This window comes from Mustela putorius, unplaced genomic scaffold, assembly GCF_011764305.1.
Source record: "Mustela putorius furo isolate JIRA1106 unplaced genomic scaffold, ASM1176430v1.1 tig00004053_pilon_pilon_pilon, whole genome shotgun sequence".
Taxonomy (NCBI): domain Eukaryota; kingdom Metazoa; phylum Chordata; class Mammalia; order Carnivora; family Mustelidae; genus Mustela; species Mustela putorius.
In genome coordinates this window covers 427,836-455,229 of record NW_025422186.1, presented here as the reverse complement: position 1 = coordinate 455,229, position 27,394 = coordinate 427,836, and the positions used below count along the sequence as shown (strand labels likewise).

General features: G+C 40.2%; 1 protein-coding gene across 4 annotated transcripts in view; it reads left to right on the top strand.

The window, feature by feature from the left end:
- Positions 1 to 27,394, top strand: part of KIF4A (kinesin family member 4A) — a 121,001-nt gene that overhangs the window by 45,312 nt on the left and 48,295 nt on the right. For all 4 annotated transcript variants that reach the window (XM_045072763.1, XM_045072760.1, XM_045072761.1 and 1 more), the window contains 6 exons: positions 5,247 to 5,308; positions 15,952 to 16,084; positions 17,940 to 17,998; positions 18,111 to 18,216; positions 23,110 to 23,166; positions 24,164 to 24,349. In XM_045072763.1, the coding sequence (XP_044928698.1) occupies positions 5,247 to 5,308; positions 15,952 to 16,084; positions 17,940 to 17,998; positions 18,111 to 18,216; positions 23,110 to 23,166; positions 24,164 to 24,349 (603 nt within the window). The remainder of the gene's footprint in view (positions 1 to 5,246; positions 5,309 to 15,951; positions 16,085 to 17,939; positions 17,999 to 18,110; positions 18,217 to 23,109; positions 23,167 to 24,163; positions 24,350 to 27,394) is intronic.

Here is a 27,394-nt window from a genome sequence, read left to right as displayed (position 1 = left end):
TGAAAGATTTTAAGTAAGTGGGTGACCTGGTGAAATGTGTGTTTTAGGGAGATCACTCTAGCAAGCACAAAAAAAGTGGATTAGAAGTGGGTATGACTAGAAGTAAGAAAATAAATTATACCAGTACCCACCCCCTTATCCATGGTTTCACTTTCCACAGTTCCAGTTACCTGTGGGTTAACCATGGTCTGTATGCAGATGGTTCTCCCTTCTCATAGATTGTCAGAAGGTTAATAGTAGCCTAATGCTACATCACAATGCCTGTGTCATTCACCCCACTTAGACACTCAACACATAGATATTTTATCATCTTATATCACAAAAAGGGTAAGGACAGTATCTCGATAAGACATTTGTTGTGGGGGGGCACCTGGGTGGCTCAGTGGGTTAAGCCGCTGCCTTCGGCTCAGGTCATGATCTCAGGGTCCTGGGATCGAGTCCCGCATCGTGCTCTCTGCTCAGCAGGGAGCCTGCTTCCTCCTCTCTCTCTCTGCCCACCTCTCTGCCTACTTGTGATCTCTGTCTGTCAAATAAATAAATAAAAAATCTTTAAAAAAAAAAATTAAAAAAAAAAAAGACATTTGTGGGGGACCACAGTCACATAACTGTTATTATAGTATATCATTATAATTGGCCTATTTTATTATTAGTTATTATTGTTAATCTCTTACTTGCTTCATTTTGAAATTAAACTTTATCATAGGTATATAAGTATAGGAAAAAGCACTGTACATATAGAGTTCGGTATTAGCCACCATTTCAGGCATCCACTTGGGGTCTGGGAACATATGCCCCACAGATCTGCTGTAGGCTATTATAATAACCCAGGTGAGAACTATGGCCTGAACTAAAGACAGTAGCCATAGAAATAGAGAGAAGGGTGCAAATTAGAAAGAAAAATTATTAGAGCTTGCTTAGTAACATTTGATATGGAAGGGAGAATCAAGGCTTTTCTTGGGTTTCTTGCTTGGACAGCTGTTTAAACGGTAGTACCAATCGTTGAGTCAGGGCATACAGGAGGAAAAACAAAGTGAGCTGGGAAAATGGAAACAATGAGATTCAGTTTGGGGCATTTTGAATTTGAAGAGCTTGAGGGACATCTGAGTACAGTTGTTCAAACATAGCTGGCCATTTGGGTTTAACGTAGAGAGGTCTGAACAGATTTGAGAGTCATTAGCATTTAGATGGAATCTGAAATTATAGAGTGGACAAGATCAAAGAGTACATGGTGCATTCAGGGTACTCAGTAATATTTGCTGAATGGGTGAATGGCCAAGAAGAGGCCAAAGAAGGCCAAAGACAAAACTCTGGGAAAACAGCAGTATTTAAGGAATGGGGAAAAGAGGGAAAACACAAAGAGAGTGAGAAGGAGCCAACAGGTAGGAAGAAAAGCAGTGATATCATGGGAGACAAAGAAAGTTTTGAGGACCATCAAAAGTACAAATTTATAAAATGTAAAGATAAGGACTGGAAAGTGTTTGGTTGGTTGGTTGGTTGGTTGGTTGTTTAAGCAACAAGGTGACCTCAATGAGAAGAGGGTCAGGGGAATGATAGGAGGAGATTGTTGTGGGCTAGTCAGTGAATGCTGGGTAGGAAAGTGGAAGAAGCTGGTAGGCTCTTCTTTTGAGAAGGCAAGATGAAAGAAGACAGTAGGTAGGTAGTCAAGGGCCAAAGGTTATAGGTCTGTTTGTTTTTAAAAATAGGCAAGAGACTTGAACAAATGAAAGAAGCAGCTGGAAGAGAGTGAAACTGAGAATAGGCACTAGTTGCTAAGGGATCATCTCTAAGTAGTTGAGATCCTGAGCACAAATGAAGAGGGATTGGCTTTAGACCAGCAACAGGATACCTGCCACCAAGACTGGAAGGAAAGAGGTTAGGATAGGAAGAATACAGTGATGGTAATTTAGAGAGAGAAAAGGGAGAATTGAGGGATTTTCAGCCTGACAACATTTACCTTCTCAGTATAGGAGGCAAGGTCATCTTTTAAGAGCAAGCAACCAGATAATAGGGTAGAGGGATTGAAGAGGCCACAGAGGCTTGAAATCACGGAAATGGAAGAGGTAACAGGCAAGGCATATGCATCTGTGGTGGTATACAAATGGTTGTGTAACAGCTCAGTGACTCTGGTAGAAGAGATGAAAAGGGAGGTAGTTAGTTGGACTGATCCAGGCTTGGGAGAGGGGTCAAGTTTTCTTGCCTTCCAGGGTATAGTACTCTTCCCACACTGTGCACTGCTTCCCAACTGTGTAGTGCTTACTCCATCTCTGGCCTTCCTCCTTGGTGATAAGAGCTACTATTTAGTTAGTCTAAAGCTTCCCCTTCCCTTCTCTTCCTCTAACTCCCTCCCTCCTAGGGGTCACTGTAGAAAATACAAGTAATTTACCTGTTAACAGTATCATCTCAATTATGAAATACCATACTCAGTTCTGTCCCTCCATTTTCTTTCATGTGTATTATTATTGCCAAGAACACTCTTCTTCCTAGTCATTTATTTGTTCATTCATTCCAACAATAAATCTATATTGAATGCTACTATGTGCCAGGTACTGTGCTGGGACATGTGGCTGAACAAAGCAAACGTGGTTTCTGCCTTTGTGGAACTTAAGGCTTAAGTGGGAGAAGCAAATGCCAAACACATAAGCATACCAACATATCATTTTCTAAAATGAGATTGTGTGCTATTATTAGGGTAGTGTGACATTATAGAACAGGGTCTTCTGTTATGTATTGAAGCTGAGAAGTCTTCCCTGAGGTAGCAATGTTGGAGTTAAGATCTGAGGGACTGACTAGGACTTATCTATGCAGAAAAGAAGGAAGAGGCTTCCAGAGAAAAGAAAAAGCATTTGTGGCTAAGTGTAGTGGTTAAGAGCATTGCACGGCAGTCAGACTGCCCACATGTGGATGCTGGCTTTATAACTCACTAGCTATGTACCCTGGCCAAGTTCTCTGTGCCTCAGTTACCCTAACTATAAAATGGAAATATTTGTGGCACCTGGGTGGCTTAGTTTGTTAAGCGTCTGCCTTCGGCTCAGGTCAGACCCCAGGGTCCTGGGATCCAGCTCCACATCAGGCTCCCTGATTTTCCTTCTCCCTCTGCCATTTCCCCCTGCTTGTGCTGTCTTTTTCTCTCTCTCTCTCTGTCTCTCTGTCAAATCAATAAATAAAATCTTTGAAAAAAGAATAGAAATAATTGTACCTGCCTCATACGGTTTTTGTGAGGGTTAGATGAATTAATACACAGAAAACACTTAGAACAGTGCCAGGCATATACCAAGTCTGAAAAGGTCCTGATTTAGAAAGGCATATAGTGCATTTGAAGAACTGAAGGAATGCCGGTGTGGCTAAAGCAGAGGGGGCCAGGAAAGTGTATTCCAGTACAAAGACTGGAGAAGAAGCAGAGACCTGATAGAGGCCTGGATGATGTTAAAAATGATGTTAAGCCAGGTGGTAACAGTGACAATTTCCATTTTGAAATGATGGTCTGGCTACTGTATAGAAATGAATTATAGTGGAGCAAGAGTAGATTCATCGAGAAGACGTTAAGAAGTTACTCAGTGGTCCACATGAGAGATAAATGATGGCTTGGACTTGGGGTGGTGGTGGTGGTAATGGAAAGAATTGACCAGTGGCTTAGATAAGAGGATGAGGGTTTGGCACCCAGATTTCTGCATGCGAAACTGCACGTTCCCTGACCCAGAGCGCACTAGACGAGATCGGGCGCGTTCAGGGTGGTATGGCCGTAGACCCAGAGCGCACTAGAAAAGGACCAGGTTTCGGGATAGCAGACTGCTAAGTAGGAATATGAAGTAGATGAGCATAAAGCTACAAATTCAGAAAGATTTGTGTTTGAGATAAATTTGGGAGTCACCACTTTCAGATGGTAACTGAAACCATTAGACAGAGAGACTTCAAGGAGAGAGTATAATATAAAGCAAGAAGACACTGATATTGATTTATCATCTAAAGGACAATTGGCACAAAGATTAACCAGGAAAGAGCCTTAGAAGATCAGCTGGAAGAGTAGAAGGAAAGGCAGGAAAGTATGGTGTCCGGTAAGCCACATGCTAGCTAACAGTGAGGTAAAATGAAGACCGAAAAATGCCCATAAGTTCTAGTGACATGCAGATCATTGGTGACCTTAGCAAGAGTTGTTTCAGTGGAATGCTATGGGCAGAAATCAGATTAGAGGATTCTGAGGAGCAAGTGCAAGGGGTGAACAAAAGGAAATGGCAGCAATGAGTTTAGACTGTTCTCAAACTTTGTGAAGGGGAAAAGTAGGGCAAAAGAGGAAGTGGGATTGAGAAGGGTGCTTTTGCTTTGTTTTAAGATGGGAGAGACTTGAACAAGTTTTAATCTCTTTTGTTTAGATTTTATTTATTTATTAGAGAGAGAGCATGTGCGCATGCATGAGCAGGGGGGAAGGACGGAGGGAGAGGGAGAAGCAGACTCCCCCCACTGGGTAAAGAACCCAATACGGGGCTTGATCCCAGGACCCCAAGATCATGACCTGAGCCGAAGGCAGACGCTTAACCAGCTGAGCCACCCAGGCACCCCAAACATGTTTTAATCTTAATAGAAATGATCCTGTAGAAATGGAGAAGTCAAAGATATAGAAGAGAGAAGGGATAACAAAGTATGATTGATCAGGAGACAAGAAAAGTTGGGATCCAAAGCATAAGCAATGAGATTGGTCACAGGAGGCAGAACAGCTCCTCTATTCGTCATAGGAGGGAATGGGAGAGGATTGTTGTTCGCACACTCTGGTTTAACATTCAACCCCAGGAAGCTTCTTTTTGACACTTGTGGAATTTCATTATCTTGCTTCTTCTCAGAACCCTAAAGTACTTAACTGTACCTCATGAACTGGCATCCTCTCTCCTGTATTGTTTCTTACCATTTCAAGCCGTAGGCTTATCATTGTAAACTTGAGAATAAAACACAAGAGTTTATTCTCACATCCCCCTCATGTTACCTAGCCCAGTGCTGAGTTTGCTCAATAAAAAGTCATAAGATGCTCAGATAAAAGGGACGGCTCATCTTGTAAGTACTAGTCATTCATATAATGCTGTTTGGACTTTTGTCACTGAATCATCAACTCTGATGCTTTCCATGATGCCTAAAGTATGCCTTAGATTTCATAGGTATCAAGTAAAATTACACTATGGCTAATTGTAGTAATTTAGCAGATAAGGGATAAGTAGCTTTTGATCGGTGATTAGCTGATTATTTTTCTTTGCTTTTCCCAGGTACAACAGCTACAGGTTTTATTGCTACAAGCCCATGGAGGCACACTGCCTGGATCTATAAAGTAAGAGTCATAGATTAATTTTAAATGTACATTTTAGCAGAGGCCATTTCCCCTGATGGTTGTTTTCCCCTGATATACTCAAGTTTCTGGCAGCACTTAGTATCAAGGTAGGGATCTTGTCAAACTTGCTAGTTAGCTTTGAGGCCACCTGATGTGATAGAAAGAACATGGGTTCTGGCCTCAAAAATTTATTAATTGGAATTCTACTGTGAAGAAGAGCTATTTCTTCTTATTTATCTATGTATTTATTTCCATATAGACACATGTGACACACTTTATTCTATGGGTTAACACCCATTATTTGTCTTATTGCTCAAATTGTTCGTGCTTTGTCCAGTAGGAGCTCCTTCAGGGTGGTTCGTATTTCTTTAATATACCCTCTAGTAGTTTTTTGGTGTGTGTTTTTTTTTTAAGATTTGTTCATCCTTTCTAGAGAGAAAGAGAGAGTGAGTGTGTGCGTGGTGGGGGACAGGGGCAGGTGGAGAGGGAGAGAGAATCCTCAGACTCCCTGCCAAACACGGAGGCCCATGTGGAGCTCTATTCCAGGACCCTGAGAACAAACCCAAACCGAAATCCAGAGTCTGCAACTCAACCAACTGAGCCACCTGGGCTCCCCAACCCTCTAGTTTTTAAGCATTTCCAGGAGATGTCCACACCCATCTTGTATTTTCCTTGCCCCAGTACTAGAATCAACCATATCTCAAGAGAGCCCTGATTTTTTTATTGGAAAATATTGCTTAGAAACCCACTCTCGGTGCTAGGTATGCTCATTGTTACTGGGATGTCACTGGGTCCCTCTCAGCGGGTAGAACTAGGAAATATCTGTATGCCTAGTAATGCACACATATGCTCACGTGTATATTTTTATATCCATCTGTATGTACATTAAAAGCCATGATTTTATACCAATACCTGTGATACCTGTCCAACACTACAGAGTTCACTTTAGCCTTCCTCCTCCCCTTATGTATAACTCCTTTTTCCAACAGTGAGAAACCAGCTGCAATCTCTTTACTTACTTGTTCAGTTCTAGTATACGCATAAAGTAGTTTCAGAATTGCTAGCCCATACCCCTGTGAGAAACACTTTTATGAACTAGATTACATTTATGTACAGTTCTTTTGTCTTTAGGCTTAATGTATCCAGGCAAGATACTGGGTCCCACAGTTACTGTTTATATTCCATTTTAGGGTTCCCCCTACATCTTTGTTGTTTTTAACTGTTTGTTTATATTCTGAGTATGTGAAGGATATATGAAATTTTATGATGCTCTTAAGAGTCAGAGTTATACAACAAGAAATACTCAACAGTGAAATGTGAATCAAAACCACAGTGAAATATCACCATATACCCATGAGGATCACTAATATTAAAAAAACTGAGGGGCACCTGGGTGGCTGAGTTGCTAAAATGTCTGACTTCAGATCAGGGTCCTGGGATTGAACCCCATGTCTGGTTCCCTGCTAAGTGGCGAGTCTGCTTTTCCTTCTGCCCCTCTCCCTGCTCATGCACTCTCTCTCTCTCTCGAATAAAATAAAATCTTTTTAAAAAACTGAATAACAAATATTGGCAAAGATGTGGAAAAATAAGAAGCTTTGTACACTGCTGGAAGGATTGTAAAATGATATAACTGCTCTGGAAAACAGTATGGAGGTTCCTCAGAAAGTTAAAAATAGAACTACCACATGATCCATCAATCCCACTTCTGGTTATATATCCAAAATAATTGAAAGCAGGGTTTTAAAGAAATATCTGTACACCCATGTTCATAGCAGCAATATTCGCACTATTCTCAATAGGCAGGAAGTGGAAGCAACACAATGTCTACCAGTGGATGAATAGATAAAGCAAATATGCAAATGTGTGTGTGTGTGTGTGTGTGTGTGTGTGTGTGTGTAGTGGAATATTATTCAACCTTAAAAGAAGGAAATCCTGGTACATGTTATAGCATGAGTGAAACTTGAGGACATTATGCTAAGTGAAATAAATCAGTCACAAAAAAATACTGTCTGTTTCCATTCATATGAGATACTTAGAGAAATCAAATTCATAGAAACAGAAAGTAGACTGGTGATGATCCAGGGCTGGGGGAGAGAGGCAAAAAGGGAGTTGTTTAATGGGTATAGGGTTTCAGTTTCACAAGATAAAAGTTAAAAGTCTGTTTTACGACAATGTAAATGTACTTTACTGAACTGTTTACTTAACAATGGATAAGACAGTAAGTTTTATATGTTGTTTTTAAAGATTCATTTATTTATTTTAGAGAGAGACAGAGAGCATCCACCAGTTTGGGGAAGGGACAGAGGGAGAAGGAAGGAATCTTAAGCAGACTCCCCACTGAGCATGGAGCCTGAGGCAGAGCTCGATCTCACGACCCTAGGATCATGACCAGAGCTGAAACCAAGAGTCAGACTCTTAACCATTTGAGCCACCCAGGCACCCCAGTTTTATATGCTTTCACACAATTTTAAAAAGGAAGAACCAACAGAGGTGCCTGGGTGGCTCAGTGGGCTAAAGCCTCTGCCTTCGGCTCAGGTCATGATCTCAGGGTCCTGGGATGGAGCGCCGCATCGGGCTCTCTGCTCAGCATGAGCTTGCTTCTTCCTCTCTCTCTCTGCCTGCTTCTCTGCCTACTTGTGATCTCTGTCTGTCAAATAAATAAATAAAATCTTTAAAAAAAAAGAAGAACCCACGAAAGAACTAGAGGAAAACATAGGGCAAAGGCCTATGTCCATATAGGTGAACGCATAAAGAACAGTGTAGAAATAAAAGCAATGGCAGGGGGCACCTGGGTAGCTTAGTCAATTAAGTGTCTGCCTTCGGCTAGGGTTGTGACCCCAGGGCCCTGGGACCAAGCCCCATGTCAGGCTCTCTACTCAGTGGGGAGGAAGCCTGCTTCTCCTTCTCCCTCTGCCATTCCCCGCTTGTGTTCTCTGGGTCTATCAAAAAAATAATAAAATATTTTAAGAAAATACATAAAAGCAATGTCAGAAGACTGAAAGAATAGACTTGGGGGACACTGGGAACAGGGAGTTGTGGAATGGGTGTAAGTTTCAGTTTTGCAAGATGAAAAAATTTCTGGAGATCCAGTGTACAATAATGTGAATATACTTAAGACTACTGAACTGTATGTACACTTAAGAAACAGTGAAGATGGTAAATTTTGTTACATGTTTTTTTATTTACCCCAATTTTTTTTAAATACTCAGGGAAATGTCATTTCCTCTTCATCCCTGCTATCCTATTCCCATTGCACCCTATTTCTACCACTTTTCTCCTTCCTTTGTACTTAACCAATCTCTTTAGTTTCTGGCTTAACCTTCCTATATTTCTTCTGTACAAATGAGCATATACTTATATATATTTTTTCATATCCTCTCCTTATATGAATGGTAGTATACCACAGATAGTCTTTGTGGCTTTCCTCTTCTCAGCATTTCCTGGAAATCACTTTTACCAGTTCATAGACATCTTCCTCACTTTTTCACAGCTGCATGGTATTCTTCTTAGTGTACACATGCCAAACATATTAATTCAATGACTTTCCTATGTATGGATATTTAGGTTGTTTCCAGTACTTTGTAATTACAAATATTCTGCAGTGAAAAACCTTGTGTTATTCAGTTTTCATGTTATTAGTGGTTTATCTTCAGGGTAGATTTCTAGAAATGGGATTGCTGAGGCTTGTGTGATTTTGTTAAATATTGCCTTATTGCCATATTCCCTTCCAGAAGGGGTGCACCAGTTTGCATTCCCAACAACAGCATATGAGAGCACTTGTTTCCCCAAGGCCTCACCAGAGGATTGTGTTGTCGTGCTTTTTCTCTGCCAATCTCATAGGTGAGGCATACTATCTCAGTATCTTGTTTTAATTTTCATTTCTTTAATTATGAGTGGATTTGAGCATTTTTTTTCATATTTTTCAGGGCCACTTTTATCTCTTTCCGATGAACTATCTGTTCACATGTCCCATTTTTTCTATCAGGGTTTTTGATCCTTTGGACCTTATTGAAAAAATTGTGATGAAATATACATAAAATTAAATTCACCATTTTAACCATTTTCAAGTATACATTTCAGTGGCACTAAGTATATTCACACTGTTGTAAAGCCATCACCACCATCTATCTATCATCTAAAACTTTTTTCATCCTGAAAAATTGGAAGTCTATACCTGTTAAACAATAACACCCCACTTCCCCTTCTCCCTTCAGTCCTGGCCATCACCATACTACTTTCATTTAATTATTTTAAGCACTTCATATGAATAAAATCATGTAATATTTGTCCTTTCGTGACTGTCCTGTTTCACTTAGCATAATATCCTCAAGTTTGATCCATGTCGTAGCATATGTCAGAATGCCCTTTCTTTTAAAGGCTGGATACTATCCCATTGTACATATATACCACATGTTTTGTATCCATTCATCTGTCAGGGGACACAGATTACTTCCACCTTTTGGCTACAGTGAATAATGCTGCCACGAATGATTTAAGACCCTGCTTTCAATTCTTTGGGTATAGACCCAAAGGTGGAATAGCTGGATCATATAGTAATTCTATTTTTAATTTTTTAATAAGATTGCCATACTATTTTACATAGTGGCTACCCCATTTTGCATTCCTACCAGCAGTGCCCAAGAGTGACAGTCTCTTCAAATCCTTACCAAACACTTGCTATTTTCTGTTTTTACTATTATTTTTTTAAAGATTTTATTTATTTATCATTTGAGAGAAAGAAAGACAAAGATAGCGAGAGAGAGAGCACGAGTGGGGAGGAGAGAGCGTGAAGCAGGCTCCCTGCTGAGTAAGGAGCCTGATGCAGGGCTCAATCCCAGGACCCTGGGATCATGACCTGGGCTGAAGGCAGCAGCTTAACTGACTGAGCCACCCAGGTGCCCCTCTGCTTTTTTAAAGAAATAATAATAATAGCCACCCTAATTCTGGCCCTTATTTTTAACAGTTCTTTATATATTCGTGATGTTAGTGCTTTGGCTATAGTGTGTACTGCAAATATTTTCTCCTAATTTGTTCTCTTTTTCTTTGTTTATGGGGCTTTTGTTACACAAAAATTTTAAATTTTTACATAGTAAAGTTAGTCAATTTTTTTTGTTGCTTTCTGTTTTTTTAGCCTCTTTATTAATCATGTATTTTACATACCATAAGAGTCACTTACTATAAGTGTATAATTCAGTGGTTTTCAGTAAATTTACAGAGTGGTATAATTATCACCACAAAATCCAATTTTTTCCCTTTTTTTTCTTTTTTCTCTTTTTATTATATTCAGTTACCAATTTTAGAATATTTCTATTACCCAGAAAAGATCCTTCATGCCCATTTGCTTACTTATATTCCCACTCCCAGCCCCAGGCAACCAATAATCTGCTTTCTATTTCCGTGGATTTGCCCATTATGGACATTTTATACACGTGGAGTCATGCAGTATGTGGACTTTGTCGGCTTCTTCTACCTGTAATCTACCTGTTTTATTTTCCTAACTGAAGTATAGTTGATATACAATGTTATATTGTTTCAAGTTTACAACATAGTGACTCAATAATTCTATAGATTACATGGTGCTCACCAGCATAAATGTAGTCACCATCTGCCACCATACAAAGTTATTACAATATTATTGACTATATACCCTATTTCATCCCCATGACATTTATTTTGTAACTGGAAATTTGTGCCTCTTAATTCCTTCACCTATTTTCACTCATCCTCTCACCCCCCTCCACTCTGGCAACCACCAGTTTGTTCTATGTATTTCTGGCTCTGTTTCTGCTTTCTGTTTGTTTTGTTTTGTTTTGTTTTTTAGATTCCACATATAAGTGGAAGCAATGGTATTTGTCTTTGTCTGACTTATTTTACTTACCATTATGCCCTCTAGCTTCATCCACATCATTGCAAATGGCAAGATTTCATTCTTTTTTATGGCTGAGTAGTAATTCCATTGTATATATAGACTACATCTCTTATTTTTTTGAGGATAGCTGACACACAATATTATATTACTTTCAGGTACACAACATAGTGATTTAACTTCTCTAAACATATGATACACTCCTCTCTCACCTATAACATTTTTGAGATTCATCTATGTTTTAGCACGTAAAATTAACTTCTTATCATTTTTATTGCTGAGTAGTATTCCAATGTCTGGATTACCCATGTTTTGTCTATCTGTTGACTGGCTGGTGGACTTCTGAGTTGTTTCAGCTTTTTGGCTATTGTGAATTTTGCTGTTATGAACATTTATTTGCAAGTTTTTATATGGTCATATCTTTTTTATTGGGCAGATATCTAGAAATAGAATTCTTGGGTTGCATCTTAAATTTTTCAAGAACTTGCCAAACTGTTTTCCAAAGTGGCTCTGGTGTTTACATCCTCCTCATGCTTCTGGATTTTGAATCATAATTAGACTATTTTTCCCTACACCAAGACTAAAGAGGGATTTGCCCTTGTTTCTTTCTAGAACTTATGTTGGTTTTATTTTTTACCTTTCATGTTTTCATTTGGAGTTTATTCTTAAGTATGTGTGAGCCTATTTTATTTCAATATACTCATTTTCAATAACTTAATCATTTTTCTCATTTTAAAGGGGTACATTGCCTCTTATAGAACATTTAGAAAAGTATAAAGAATAAATCTTAAAATTGCCATAATTTTATCACCCAGACATGACCACTCTTCTCTTTGTAATTTTCCCTCTTTGGGTAATTTATTCTTGGTTTCCTGGTAATATTTTAAGAATGTTGGGTAAAGAAATTGAGGAAAGCTGGGGTCTCTTAAATACCTACTCTAGTTTAACCAGTTTATCTTTTTAAGATTTTATTTATATATTGAGAGAGAGAGAGAGAACACACGCACACACACACACACAAGCGGAGGGCAGGGCAAAGGGAGAGAGAAAGAAGAATCTCCAGCCAACACCCCGCTGCGCACAGAGCCCAACGCAGGGCTCAATTTCACAACCCTGAGATCATGACCTGAGCAGAAATCAAGAGTCGGACATTTAAATGACTGAGCCACCCAGGTGCCCCTAGTTTAAACAGTTTAAAAGCAATTGACCCATCTTCCTTTCCTTTCAGTTTAGTACAGACCTGTTTTATGTAAGACAAGATGAATGAACACAAGACAAATGAAAACTATTCCAGACTTCCAACCACCAAGAATGTACTACAGGATATAGTTTTCAGCTACACAAGGAATAAATTCTAAGAAACAGTTGATGAATCAAACAGTGAATTCAGCTGTTTAGCATTTTATAGAGAAATAAAGATGCTACTTCTTTTCTCAAAAATGTATATTTTAAGAGACATTTCAGGGCGACTGGGTGGCTCAGTCGGTTAAGCGTCTGCCTTTGTCTCAGGTCATGATCCCAGGGTCCTGAGATCAAGTCCCACATTGGGCTCCCTGCTCAGGGGGAGTCTGCTTCTCCCTCTCCCTCTGCCCCTCCCCACTGCTTGTGTTCTTTCTCTCTCCCAAATAAAAAAAAGAAACCTCTCGGGGCACCTGGGTGGCTCAGTGGGTTAAGCCACTGCCTTCGGCTCAGGTCATGATCTCAGGGTCTTGGGATCGAGTCCCGCATTGGGCTCTCTGCTCAGCAGGGAGCCTGCTCCCTTTCCTCTCTCTCTGCCTGCCTCTCCATCTACTTGTGATTTCTCTCTGTCAAATAAATAAATAAAATCTTTAAAAAAAAAAAAACCTCTCATAAAGGCCTTTTACAAAATGTACAGTTCATATAAATGGGTTTTTTTCACTTTTTGTGCTAGGATTATATTCTTTTCTTTTTGAATATGAGTCATGGAAGCCTTTGCATTGATTTTCTGTGAACATTTATCAATTTGCACATGCTCGGCTAACTTGAATTCCAAGCATTGACCATTAAATAGCCTGCAAAAGAGGAAACACTGGCTTTCCATTGTATTTCCCCCCATTTAGAGAAACCTTGGAAATTTTTAGAAGGAAAGAACTATTGAGTTTAAAGTATCATTACTTTGGAGCTTGTCAACTTTCATAAATGATGCATGGAAGTTTTCAGCTTAATAACAATAAGAAAATATCAAAGCAATCTAAAATAACACTGAATTTGCCAATAGTTTATCTTTATAATCCACATTTTAGCTGAACATTCTTTCATAAGAGTCTTAAATTCTCAGGGCGCCTGGGTGGCTCAGTCAGTTGAGTTTCAACTCTTGATTTCGGCTCGGGTCATGATCTTGGGGCAGTGAGACCAGCTGCGTGTATGCTCCGCACTTAGCCCCTGCTTGTACACTCATGTACACGCTCCCTCTCTCTCTCTCTCTAACATAAACAAAAATCTTTAAAATATTTTTTAAATTAAAAACAATTTTTAAAAAGTCTTAGTAAATTCTCAGTAGTAGAACATTAGACCTTATGGTGTGGCCTTGCTATTAACTTTGTGATAAAGAGCATGTTAAGATTTTCTGTTAAAAATTCCTGGAGGTCTTAAGCTGGGTGGGAGGGCATCTCCAGCCTTTACTGAGATTGGGAACAACTGTTCCCTGTCCTTGGCAACTATTCATTTTTTCCTTCAGTCTCCTTCAGATCCAAATTTTCATATTTCTTCTGATCTTTTTTCACCAGTCCTAATTTTCCAGTCTTTTGAACAACGAATCCCAGTGGATTGCAAAAAACAAACAAACAACAAACTTGATGGTCTTTTCCAAGGCTATCTTGTTGGTCTTTTCCATTAGTCTAGAAATGATACCAAGTAATCTGCATAAGTTCCAAAGGTTCTTATCTATATGTATTCCTTCAAGCTAATTCTGTCCCTCCCTTCCACTCCTACTTGATACGGACACCATTGTTGCCACCACCCACACTAAGCAATTCAAAATGGATAGACAAATGAACAAGAGGTTTCAAGCAAGGCAGACATTTAGAAGGGAACATTTATGGAGAGTTGTGAAATGTGCTCTCGGTGGCCACTGGTCATTACATCAACTTTCTGACTTCTTAAATGCTATTTCCCTAAACTTCAGTAAATAGGTAGCTGCCTTATATTGATAAGGTTAAATTTCAGCCCCGAGCAGTGTCACTTCTACCTCCTCCTCAGCTCTTCCTTCCTTGCTTCCCTAAACTCCCAATGAGAGATTGAGAGGGAGTTTCAGCTACAGAAGGAGTGGGAAGAGGAGGGAGACAACATGCATCTTAGCTACAGTTAGTCTTCACTTCTTTTGTTTCTTTTTATTTAAATTCAATTAACATATAGTGTATCATCCAGTGACCCCCCTCCCCCCCAGCAACCCTCAGTTTGTTGCCTATGATTAAGAGTCTCTTACAGTTTGTCTCCCTCTCGATTTTGTCTTGTTTTATTTTTTCCCTGCCTTCCTCTATGTTCATCTGTTCTGTTTCTTAAATTCCACATATGAATGAGATCATATGATAATTATCTTTCTCTGACTTATTTTGCTTAGCCTTCACTTCTTAACTACATGGCACAAATAGAAAGATCTTAAGCCAAGAGCCAAGGGTAGAGGTTAGTCATTTCTGTTGCAACCATGGCTGGCTCTGAATTATTACCTTCCCGTAAAGCATTAATTCAAAGTATTTCAGGCATATATTTCTTATTCATTCAATAAATGACCTGACTTGAAGGATAGATTGGAATGGACCCACTTTTTCCCAGACTTTGGGGGGTTAATTTTTTTTAATTTTTTAAATTTATTTTCAGCGTAACAGTATTCATTGTTTTTGCACCACACCCAATGCTTCATGCAATACGTGCCCTCTCCAATAACCCACCACCTGGTTCCCCCAACCTCCTACCCCCCGCTCCTTCAGACCCCTTGGATTGTTTTTCAGAGTCCATAGTCTCTCATGATTCACCTCCTCTTCCAATTTCCCTCAACTCCCTTCTCCTCTCTAACTCCCCTTGTCCTCCATGCTATTTGTTATGCTCCACAAATAAGTGAAACCATATGATAATTGACTCTCTCTGCTTGACTTATTTCACTCAGCATAATCTCTTCTAGTCCCGTCCATGTTGCTACAAAAGTTGGGTATTCATCCTTTCTGATGGAGGCATAATACTCCATATGGACCATGTGGTCCATATGGACCACATCTTCCTTATCCATTCGTCCGTTGAAGAGCATCATGGTTCCTTCCACAGTTTGGCAACCGTGGCCATTGCTGCTATAAACATTGGGGTACAGACGGCCCTTCTTTTCACTACATCTGTATCTTTGGGGTAAATACCCAGTAGTGCAATGGCAGGGTCATAGGGAAGCTCTGTTTTTAATTTCTTGAGGACTCTCCACACTGTTCTCCAAAGTGGCTGTTGGGGGTTAATTTTAAACCAACTCCCCACACCTAAAAGGTCTGTGGGATATATTTTTATCTACCTTTGATATAGGTGTTATTAACAGATCTGTTTCTTTTTTTTAAAAAGATTTTATTTATTTTTCTTGACAGACAGAAATCACAAGTAGGCAGAGAGGCAGGCACAGAGAGAGGGGGAAGCAGGCTCCCGCTGAGCAGAGAGCCCGATGCAGGGCTCGATCCCAGGACCCTGGGATCATGACCTGAGCCGAAGGCAGAGGCTTTAACCCACTGAGCCACCCAGGCGCCCCAACAGATCTGTTTCTAATACCTTTCTTTCTTTGTTTTAGTGTGGAGCCATCAGAAAGTCTACAGTCCCTGATGGAGAAGAATCAGTCCCTCATAGAGGAGAATGAAAAATTAAGTCGTGGTCTGAGCGAAGCAGCTGGTCAGACAGCCCAGATGTTGGAGAGGATCATTTTGGTGAGGCCCCACAACTAAGCCATTAGCAATCTGGACGTTTACTAGCTTTGGTTTTGGAAATATTTAACAAGCTTCTCATTATGAGAGACGAGTTATGCGGAAAGAAATGGATTCATATTACCGTATCCTCCATGGAGCCCCTCTAGGGTAGACACATGGGCTTATAATCAAACATACAGAAAAGCTGAAAGAATCATATATCCACCACAGAGAATCCACATGAATCTGATTTTAAAGTATATTTGTTCTGAAATACCAACCAGAGAGAAAAGAACCAGATCCTTCTGTCACCTAAAGTCCTGCCTAATCATTATCTGTAATAGCAAGTATCTCTCCCCTTCGTAAGATTTTAGGTCTTCTCTACCTCCCTTCCCCTAATATCACATTTCATACTCTGTCCTAACAGCTGCCATGGTGAGCTAGAACAGCTGGGAAATTAATGCTAATTCCTTTCACATATGGTTAATTTCCAAAGAGTGGATCCCTACACAACTGATTACTCCAGTTCCATATCCTACTACCTCTCTGATAGTAACCTAAATCGGTGCATGCTGGCTCTACCACTAACATTTTTCTACTAGCCTGAATACAACTCAATTTTTAATAGCACAACTGTTGCCAAAAGCAAAAATGAGTTTCCGCCAAAATGTGATTGAACATCTGTAATTTATACACCTTCATGCATCTGTGTGCTCTCTAGTCAGGGAGGCCTAAGCTGCTTAAAGATTCTTGAAAGAGGGCCAAATCCCATATCCATTGTCCATTGCTCCTGGAACGGTGAAAATGAGAACTAGAGGATTTTTTTTTTAAAGATTTTATTTATTTATTTGAGAGAGAGACAGTGAGAGAGAGCATGAGCGAGGAGAAGGTCAGAGGGAGAAGCAGACTCCCCATGGAGCTGGGAGCCCGATGAAGGACTCGATCCCGGGACTCTGGGATCATGACCTGAGCCGAAGGCAGTCGTCCAACCAACTTAGCCACCCAGGCGTCCCAGAACTAGAGGATTTTTATATACAGTTTTCTGTCTCCAGTGCTGCGTTCTATGCCTTTGAAGTAACTCCAGAAGCTGCATCTCACACATGTGTGCTTATGGCCAGTGTTAACAGACAGTACCTGTTACTCTAGCCACATGCCCCTCTGAACTTGGCTACAGGAAGGCTTATTGCTTGATGTCCTGTTAGAATGTCAACAACCACAACACTGTTGTCCTCTATAAACTGTCTTTCCCTAATCTGTTGCAGCATCTCGCATGTTACAGATTGAGATAAAATGGAAAATATCAATCACCCTTCCCAAAATGTATCTCCCTCTGCCATATTCTTATGCCTCACCCTTTTTCTTTTTTTTTTTTTCTTACTAAAACCAGCCTACCATATCAGATAGTGTAACTTGGAAAAAAAAAAAGCTCAACTCATATGAGGCCCTTTTATGTTTTCAGTGCCCTTATGCTAGGGCTAGGGAACAGTAGAGCGTAGGAGGCAGTTTAAAGTAAGTGGGTTTTTTTGCAAACAGCAGGGAGTAGCGTGCCAGGAAGTATTGCTTTTCCCCCAGTTGCAAAGTTCTATATGGAATTAAGACTTCACACTCTACACCATAGTCTGAGCTTCATGGCAAGCCTAAGACCCAGCTGCTTGGATGCTATTTTCAGTAGCTCATGTTGACTGAAGGGCTAATTTCCATGACTGTTGAAAAAATGTAATTTCTCACTAAATCACCAAAGCCCACTGAATCCTCGATTACAGCAAAGGAGGCAACTTCTCTACCCCGGTTTTAATGCATAGAAATAGGAAAGAGGGCACAATTAGGTGAGGCTGTCCGGCATCACCACTGATGATCTCCTGGGTCTCTGTTGCAGACAGAACAAGCAAATGAAAAGATGAACGCCAAGCTGGAGGAACTCAGGCAGCATGCAGCGTAAGTTTCATACCAAATGTCTGTGAATGACCTATAACCTTAGTGTATAATCATCAATCCTCTGGTCTTTGTAGTATGATTAACCTTTGGGTTCCTCTGTTTGAATTGTCAGCCTCAAAGTGGATCTTCAGAAGTTAGTGGAAACTTTGGAAGACCAGGAATTAAAAGAAAATGTAGAGATAATTCGTAACCTACAGCACGTGATTACCCAGCTATCGGTAAGCCAAGGCGGGGCAGTGTAAATAGACATATTGCTTTCATTTGTTTCACTTGTTGCCTATACACGTGTCCAACTCTGTGCCTTTGGCTTTTCCCAAAAACAACTAGATTGTAAGCTGTTTGAGGACAGAGATCACGGATCATTGGATACGATCAGAATATTAAATTCATTCAATCAAAACACTCATAGCTTACATATGCAATGGCACATTCAGATTTCAGTACTCTACTTGAATGCTGGACACAGCAACGGAGCAGTTGCAAAATTGCCCTGTAGCAAGGCGGTAGTCATTGACTTGTGTAGTGTAAGCTAACCTAACAAGAGGGCTTGTGCCACTCCTCAATTCTAAACACACTGGGTTCTGACAGATAACTTAGAGCAACCAGAGAATACCCTAGCTCTCCTTTCTAACCAGTAATAAATTAGTTTAAATGATCGTTCTGTAAATTCCAATTTTTATTTATTTTTAGAACTACAATGGTAGTGGGGGAGGGGGTAGGCAGCAGGTATTTCTTTTTTTCCCAGAAGAAAAATTCTTACAATCCAACCACCCTAAAGACCTTTTATCTTTGGGTTCCTTCTCTAGCTTAGCCCTTAGGCATATATACTTTTTTTTTTTAAGGTGAAATCATATTATGTTAAGGGACCATGGTTGGTTAAGGGGTTATTGTTGGTTTTGTTCCATCTATACCCTCTTGTTTATCATTCTGAACCCCTGACATGTTCATAAATGACTGGTGGTAATTTCTAGCTCTTGGGCAGAGGCTTTAACTCTACCAGAACAGTGATTTCTCCATTTCAGCTCTTGCCTAGTGTTTTCTAGACTTGTCAGAATGGTACCACAGAATCAGCTACACCTGTATTTTACTCTGAAAGAGTCCATTTTAAAAATATCATACATTCTCGGGAGCCTGGGTGGCTCAGTGGATTAAGCCACTGCCTTCGGCTCAGGTCATGATCTCAGGGTCCTGGGATCGAGTCCCGCATCGGGCTCTCTGCTCAGCGGGGAGCCTGCTTCCTCCTCTCTCTCTCTGCCTGCCTCTCTGTCTACTGTGATCTCTGTCAAATAAATAAATAAAAAATCTTTAAAAAAAAAAATAAATAAAAAAATAAAAATATCATACATTCTTGTTGAAGGAAGGCTTAGGATGAGTTCTAATAAACTAAATGAGTTAAGTCCCCAAAAGACTAGAAAGCAGTGTTTTAGAACAAGTAGTACTGTACAGAGCTGTCCCGAGCAGTCTGAGATTACAGCTCATTTGTCCAACACACAGACCACAGCAGTTGAGAACCTGGGCTCCAGAGCCACACAGACCCCGGTTAGAACCAAATTCTGCTACTCACTAGCTGTGTGACCTTGCTAACTACTGTATTAATATCAAGAGAAAATAGCTTAAGTAACTCCAAAAGAGGCTAAAGGCATCATTCAGCTGAAGTACTCAGGGAGCTCCTGAACTCCAGGTAACTCCCTGAGTCAAAGCAGGATTAGAGTTTTGTAAGGTGAGAAGCGAGGGGGTGGGGTGTCCTTGTGGTTTGGCTCAGGTAGCAGTTCTGTGGTTAATTGCCGCAAAACTTCTGGTTAGAGCCTCTTCCAGTTTTTGTGCCTCTTGCTTTAATGAAGAACAATGGTGCAACCCCATCCTGCTAACTGTCCAATTATTTTCAGGGTCATTCTTGCAACCCTTGTAGTTTGTTCTTTGGTTAAGGTTCACAGGTGGGAGAGGTGGCAAAGAAGGGGGAAAGGAGGCAAGGAAAACTTAAGAACCCTCTCTTTCTGTTTTAATCCTCTTACATCAGCAATGTGAGCAAAGGGTGATTAACTGCCTGGAAAATTCAGGAAGTCAGTACAGGAGAAACTGGGCTCTAAAAAATGAATAGAAGTTTGTCACACAAAGAGGAAAAGACAGCCTATATAAAAAGGTATATGCCAATGCAAAAAGGGATGAAAGTTTAGAACATAATAAGGACTTATTATTTATTTGTGGCTAAATTATAGAGTGTATGCCAGAGAATCGCTATCACAAGGTGAAATTTCACCATCAATAATTCCACTTAAATATAGCTGAAACATCTGATGTCTGAATACCTTGTGCGAGCTGCCTCAAAATTAAGATAATCTAGGTTGTGGGACCATACTGGAGCTGAAGCTTAAATGATCACAAAAGAGTGACCCAGGATACTATCATTCATAGCCACCCACTGATCTTAGAGGATTTCCCACCACCTCATTTCTGGGGCTTCGAGTCACATGGGGAGGATAAAGGAAACCCATGGAAACCAGTCGTTAACAGAAGAGAAGGCATATCCGCAGTGAGGATCTGGTGATATGACTGGTGCCTGGCGTGCCTCTAGAGAGAAGTCACTAGTGGTGGATGACTCACAGGGACTCTGTAGAATTGCTGAATCTGCCACGAAAATTCACTTGGTGCCTGAAACAAGAAGGTACTAAAGATTGCCACAAGCTGATAAAGCCCTTCCCTGGCTTCCCTCCACTAGCACAGTTAGGCAGAGTAAACCCCTTTGCCCAGGGCTCCTGCTGGACTCTTGAATCAGAGTTCTCCATGTCTATTGTTTGGGGACCCTCCCAGCTACATATTTTTTGGAAATACACAACAACGTATCCTGTGGCTTTTATTAAGACTCACTACAGTGAAAGCAAAATGTTTCAAATGTAAGTGCTTGTGCCCTTCGTTCTGGATTAAAACTATTTTTATTTTAAGTGACGGGTGAACACCCCCCTTTTAGTGATGAAGGCAACCATTGTTCCCAAATCTTTCCCCTGGGGCTTTAAGCACTAAACTGTACCATTTCTTCCTTTAAAACACAATTCAAACAAACCTCCTTGCTATAGTCACCTGTGAGGAAATTCATGCAGTCCTTTCACTTCCCACAAAATTGAATTTTATTGTCGCTGTTTTTACCCCCTCCTCTAAGACCATTTCCATAAAAAGCATCTTGCATGCCCAGAAATGGTATGGCCTACTGCCTCCCAGTGCGAACTTCATATGGGAGGGTATTGCTGGTTAATATAATATAGCTCAGTGTACCCTAGCTTGTTTCTCTGACCATCGCCTTCAGTAAATCATGTATTTTTTTTTAAAGATTTTATTTACTTATTTGACAGAGAGAAATCACAAGTAGACAGAGAGGCAGGCAGAGAGAGAGAGAGGGAAGCAGGCTCCCCGCTGAGCAGAGAGCCCGATGCGGGACTCGATCCCAGGACCCTGAGATCATGACCTGAGCCGAAGGCAGCGGCTTAACCCACTGAGCCACCCAGGCACCCCTGTATTTTTACCTTACAAGAGGTTCTCCACTGCGGCCTTAGAATGAGAGAAAGGCGGTTAGATTGAAATAAATCCTATTGTAATGTATTTGTATTTAGGATTATGAAGGCAGAATCCTTCCATGTTCATGTAGAACATGTCACCAAAGCTTAAACTTTCACATTACAAAATTTTATTGGGCCACAAACCAAAAGATAAACCCACAGTAACATGTCTTCTTCAAAGATTAACCTATCTACTTTGATCATAACCCTCTGGAAGGTACTAGAAAAAAGTCTCCAAAAGCCAGTGTTACAGGCTTTACTAATCTAGGATAGGTCTATAAGTAGGCCATTTACTGAAACTGAAAATAGGGGAGGAAAGAAGGGGTAACTGTTAACCTATAGTATATTGAAGTGCTGTTTTTCCAGAAGAGTCTCATGTCTGGCCCTTTGAAGATCATGAGTATTGTGATGATGAGAAGGGATGTGGGAACACTGGAGATTTCTCTGAATTTTCTTTGAGTCTCACTGATTGGGAATTTCTGGGCAGGGAAGTGCTTTACAAATAGCACTTAACTAAGTGATTCTTTGCTCCTCGCCTTAAAGGTACTGAGATTCAAGTTTCAAAAACTATGTAATGTTTCACTGGACTGATCCAGACACTCTGTGCGCTTAACCCTGAATTCTTTCTTCGCTGTTGAGCCAATAGCTTCTTCACCTGTGACCTCTTTAATCATGTGACTTCCTGGAAAGAATCCTTTCTTCCCAGGGCTTGCAGAATCACTTAAACAGAAGTGGTCATCCATATGGCCCAGTGCCAAATAAAGCCTAACTAAATTTCAGTGGGGGAGAACAGAGCTCACTCGTATGACAGTCTATGAACAAATTGGTCCTAATACATGGTTTTAGGTTCCCCTTTTAGAAGGTGGTTGTTCCAATGCCCAAAAGAGGAATAGCCCTTCTCTGGAAGGGAATCAGTGCTTACTCTTTCCCTTCAAGTAACCACTACCTGGAATAGCGGTTGTATGATTGATTGGTTCTTATGTATATGAGGGAGAAAAGCTGCAGGATCTTTGTCTGACTTCATGAGCACATCTTTCTGGGGTGTCTACCTGTGGAATGTATCTCCTAGTGTAGGCCCTTTCATTCTATTCACTTTCTACTGCATTATGTTTATTTCATATGTCTGTTTTTAGGGTGGTATGTCCATGAGAACTGGCTAGACCCATATATCATAGAGGTAAACTTGGTGGTAAAAACATAAAGAAAGAGTAGAGTCTATAAAATGGGTTAAACTTTGGCCTGTGAGAACAGCTAATGTTTCACTCCAGACGATTCATCTCTGACAGAGCGGGAAAGGTGCAATAAATATGTCAATTGCCACATGACCTCCCCCCCCCCTTTTTTTAACAACAAGTACACAATTGACCTTATAACAAGGATAGACTTAAGAGGTGAGAACTGGCAATCTGTGGTTTGGGTGTATATATACCACAAAATGGGTCCAGCGCCTTAAACAGTCTCTACATACACTTGAAAAAAAAAACTGAATAAGCAATATAAAATCCACTAGTAAGCTTCACCTCAGAGTCTCTTCCTAAACTGAAACATCATTTGTCATTGCAGGATGAAACTGTTGCTTGCATGGCTGCAGCCATTGATACTACTGTGGAACCAGAAGCTGTAAGTAATCGGCTTTGTGTAGAACTAGGAGATTTAACTGTGCCATTTCCTGTAATGTATCACTCAGCTGAGGAAGAGCATCCCCGATTGCTATCATTGTCCATGGAATACCTTGGAAATCCAGAAATCTTGAGTGTAAATGTCAGCTTTGGAAAACCCCTAATAGGCTCCATCTCTAATAGTATAAATTAGTGTAACCGGTGATGGATGGCAGGGCATCTCAAGGATGTCATTTTCCTTATTTACAATCTGGCTTACAGATTCCTTGTTAGATGCTAGTATCCTGCATCTGCTGTCTAGCAAGTTAGAATGAGGAAAGGAACAAATCAGGAAATTTTGGCAGAGTCGAAAATGCATCAGAGAAGACGTGGAAGAGATTTTTTTTCTCATCATACTTTTTCTGTGGATGGGATGGTTAGGAGCTAAAAGAACCAAGGAGAATATCTGGAGTGTTTGAGTTGCAAGAATAGATAAAATGTACTAGATGTTGGCTAAAGGTTATAGAGTAAAGTCAGAATGGAAGGCCAGACAATGGTTTGCTTGAGACATCTTTCCCCCCCTAAAATAAACATGTATCGGTATTTTTCATATTCTGAAAGAAGAAAGATGGATAAATCAGGTGCCAGAGGTGAGCTCTGTGAGAATAAATGAAGCCTCTTCTCCATTGCCACCATTCCTAAAGTGCCATTTCCAGAACTCTTTCTCCGTAAAGACCCCTTAGAATGAGATAAAAGCTAAGAAATGTTAGCTTAATCAATAAAGGAAAGAGCAAGAAACTTAGTGTGCTCTAGAAGGGTCAGTTAAAGGATATAAGAAATAAGGTGCCGTGAGCACAGGGAAATAGCCTAGGCTCAATTCATCTTATATGCTTAATGAAAATCTACAAGAAGCCATATTTTTAAAAGAACGGTGGTACTAGTAATGGAGAGGTGGCTGTGGACCTAAGGAACTCCAATGGCTTCTTTCTCTTACAAATCGTTATCCTGATCTTTTCTAGCAAGTGGAAACTAGTCCAGAGACTAGTAGGTCTTCTGATGCTTTCACTACCCAGCATGCTCTACGTCAAGCTCAAATGTCTAAGGAGCTTGTTGAGTTGAATAAAGCCCTAGTACTGAAAGAGGCCCTCGCCAGAAAGATGACTCAGAATGACAGCCAACTACAGCCCATTCATTTCCAGTACCAGGTAAGATATTTACTGGAGCAGCATTTGTTCATGTCTACCATCTCCCTTTAATTGTTTGGGAAGAGAACAGGCACACTGTTGGTGCTATTTGTGATGATGATGAGACAACATAATGAGCGTTGTTTTTTTTGTTTTGTTTTTTCCAAAAATGATACATTCAGGATAGGAAACCTGCCATTTTGTTTCATTTAATCTAATACCTTGCCTTATGCAATGGGTATTTAATAAATAGTTTGATAACATAATAATAAATGTAGTCCCTACTTGTGGAGAAATTTTGTTCTAATAACTATACTGATAGTCTAAGAAAGATCTCTTAGTAGATGGCCTTGGTTATAATGTGAATTAGGAGGAGACTTATAATGCGTATCATTTGACTGGGCAAATGAATAGACTGTTTTTCCTAGTGGTAGTTCTAACTGGCCCCTGCTTATTAATAATCAGGTCTTTACTGAAAGATGTCTGTCTTTGGCTTTCAGGTTATTCTACAGAGTTACCCTTGCTCCAGACCTTATTTTCCACTGTAGCTCAGTGTTTCCTATCCACCAAGTGATGTTACCAGTGCTGGTAGAGGAAAGGGTGGATTGTTTCCCTATCTAGTTATATCCTACCCCCCTCAGGTCCTGTATGCTGGTATCAAGAAATCATGATCGTGTTCATGTGTTTCTACCACCAGCTCCCCTAAATTTCCAGAGTAAAAACAAGAAAAGTGTTTCTCCTAAATAATTTTTAATGCTTTTTTCCCCTTGGGGTAGAGAATTCCCTTTGGGTATTCCAAAATAGTAACTGAGTTGCCATTAGAGGTTTTATTTCCTTCTTGTTATTAGTCTTGTTTAACATTTTTTTTAAAGATTTTTATTTATTTATTTGACAGAGAGAGATCACAAGTAGGCAGAGAGGCAGGGGGGGGAAGCAGGCTCCCTGCTGAGCAGAGAGCCTGATGCGGGGCTGGATCCCAGGACCCTGGGATCATGATCTGAGCCGAAGGCAAAGGCTTTAACCCACTGAGCCACCCAGGCTCCCCTAACATTTTTTTAAACTTAAGTTTTTGTTAATGTCAGATGTATATATATCATTTGTAAAAACCAAACAGGGTGCCTGGGTGGCTCAGTGGGTTAAGCCGCTGCCTTCAGCTCAGGTCATGATCCCAGGGTCCTGGGATCGAGTCCCACATCGGGCTCTTTGCTCTGCAGGGAGCCTGCTTCCTCCTTTCTCGCTCTCTCTCTGTGTGTGTGTGCCTCTCTGCCTACTTGTGATCTCTCTGTGTCAAATAAATAAAATCTTTAAAAAAAAAAAAAGCCAAACAGTACAATAATCAGAAAAATAAAACCAATCCGTGCCCTACTACTTTCTCCCCTATTCCCTAGGCTTAATACTTTAAATTCTTTAAGTTGTTCCTTCTGACACTTACCTTATTTTTATAGATAAGAGTTGGTAGTATAATACATTAATTTGAAAATTTTAGACGTTATTGCAAATCAAAACCGCAATGAGGTATCACCTCATACCTGTCAGAATGACTAAAGTCAAAAACACAAGAAACAAGTATTGGCGAGGATGTGGAGAAAAAGGAAACTTCATGCACTGTTGATTGGAATGCAAACTGGTACAGCCACTGGGCAAAAACGTATAAAATTTCTCAAAAGATTAAAAATAGAATTACTTTAGGTCCACCTTTGTGGCATAGTCAGTTAAGCACTGACTCTTGGTTTTGGCTCAGGTTGTGATCCCAGGGTCCTCGGATGGAGCCCCACATTGGGCTCCCTGCTCAGAGGGGAGCCTGCTTCTCCCTCTCCCTTTGCCCACCATTCCCCCTGCTTGTAGTGTCTCTCTCTCTTTCTCTGTAAAGTAAATAAATTTAAATCTTTTTAAAAAGGTGGGGGGGTGAACAGGAGTGCTTGGATGGCTCAGTGGGTTAAAGCCTCTGCCTTCCGCCCAGCTCATGGTCCCAGGGTCCTGGGATCAAGTCCCACATTGGGCTCTCTGCTCAGCAGGGAGCCTGCTTCCCCCTTTCTCTCTGCCTGCCTCTCTGCCTACTTGTGATCTCTTTCTGTCAAATAAATAAATAAAATCTTTAAAAAAATAATAAAATAAAATAAAAAAGAGGAAATAAATTCTTATTGTAAACAGTACCTTTTCATCACATGTAAATCACTCTGAGAAATAAATGTAGTTTCTTGTTCTAAGTATTTTTTTAAAGATTTTATTTATTTGACAGACAGAGATCACAAGTAGGCAGAGAGGCAGGCAAAGAGAGAGAGAGGGAGAAGCAGCCTCCCCACTGAACAGAGAGTCCGATGCGGGGCCCGATCCCAGAACCCTGGGATCATTACCTGAGCTGAAGGCAGACACTTAATGACTAAGCCATCCAGGTGCCCCCTAAGTATTTTTCTTTTTATCATTGAAGAATTGCTGTATAAAAACTTGAGGAGGTATAGGTTCTGATTAATGAAGATTGTCATGAGTTCTAGTAACCCAGGACTCAACTCCCTTTGTGGAGTCAGACAGTTTTGACTAAATGTGGCATATATTTAATGAAAAGATACTATTCCTCACCCATCCAATTGGTAAAAATTTTGAAGTCTTATAATATGAAATGTTGGTAAGGGTGTAGGAACAAGAGTACTCTCCTACTTAGCTAGCAAGAGTATAAATTGGAATAGCCACTTTAGAGGAAAATTTAGCAGCAGTATCTATGAAAATTAAAAGTGTATACTCCTGTGACTCTGTAATTCCACTTGTTCTTACCCTAGAAAAACCTTGCACATGTGCACAGAAGGCATGCACAAGAATATTTCACTATGGCAAAAACATGAGTTAGATCTATATGCAATGATAAAAATAAATCTCTAAGACTGGGAAAAAGCAAGTTTGCACATTTCAATAGGTACACACTCACAAATATGCACATGTATATGTGTGTATATATTATTTTTCTATCTACATAAATACTCTAGACATTTGCTACAATGTACTTATGTATTTATTAGCTGTATACACACACACACACACATAAAGGTCTTTACGTATATGTGTGAATATCTA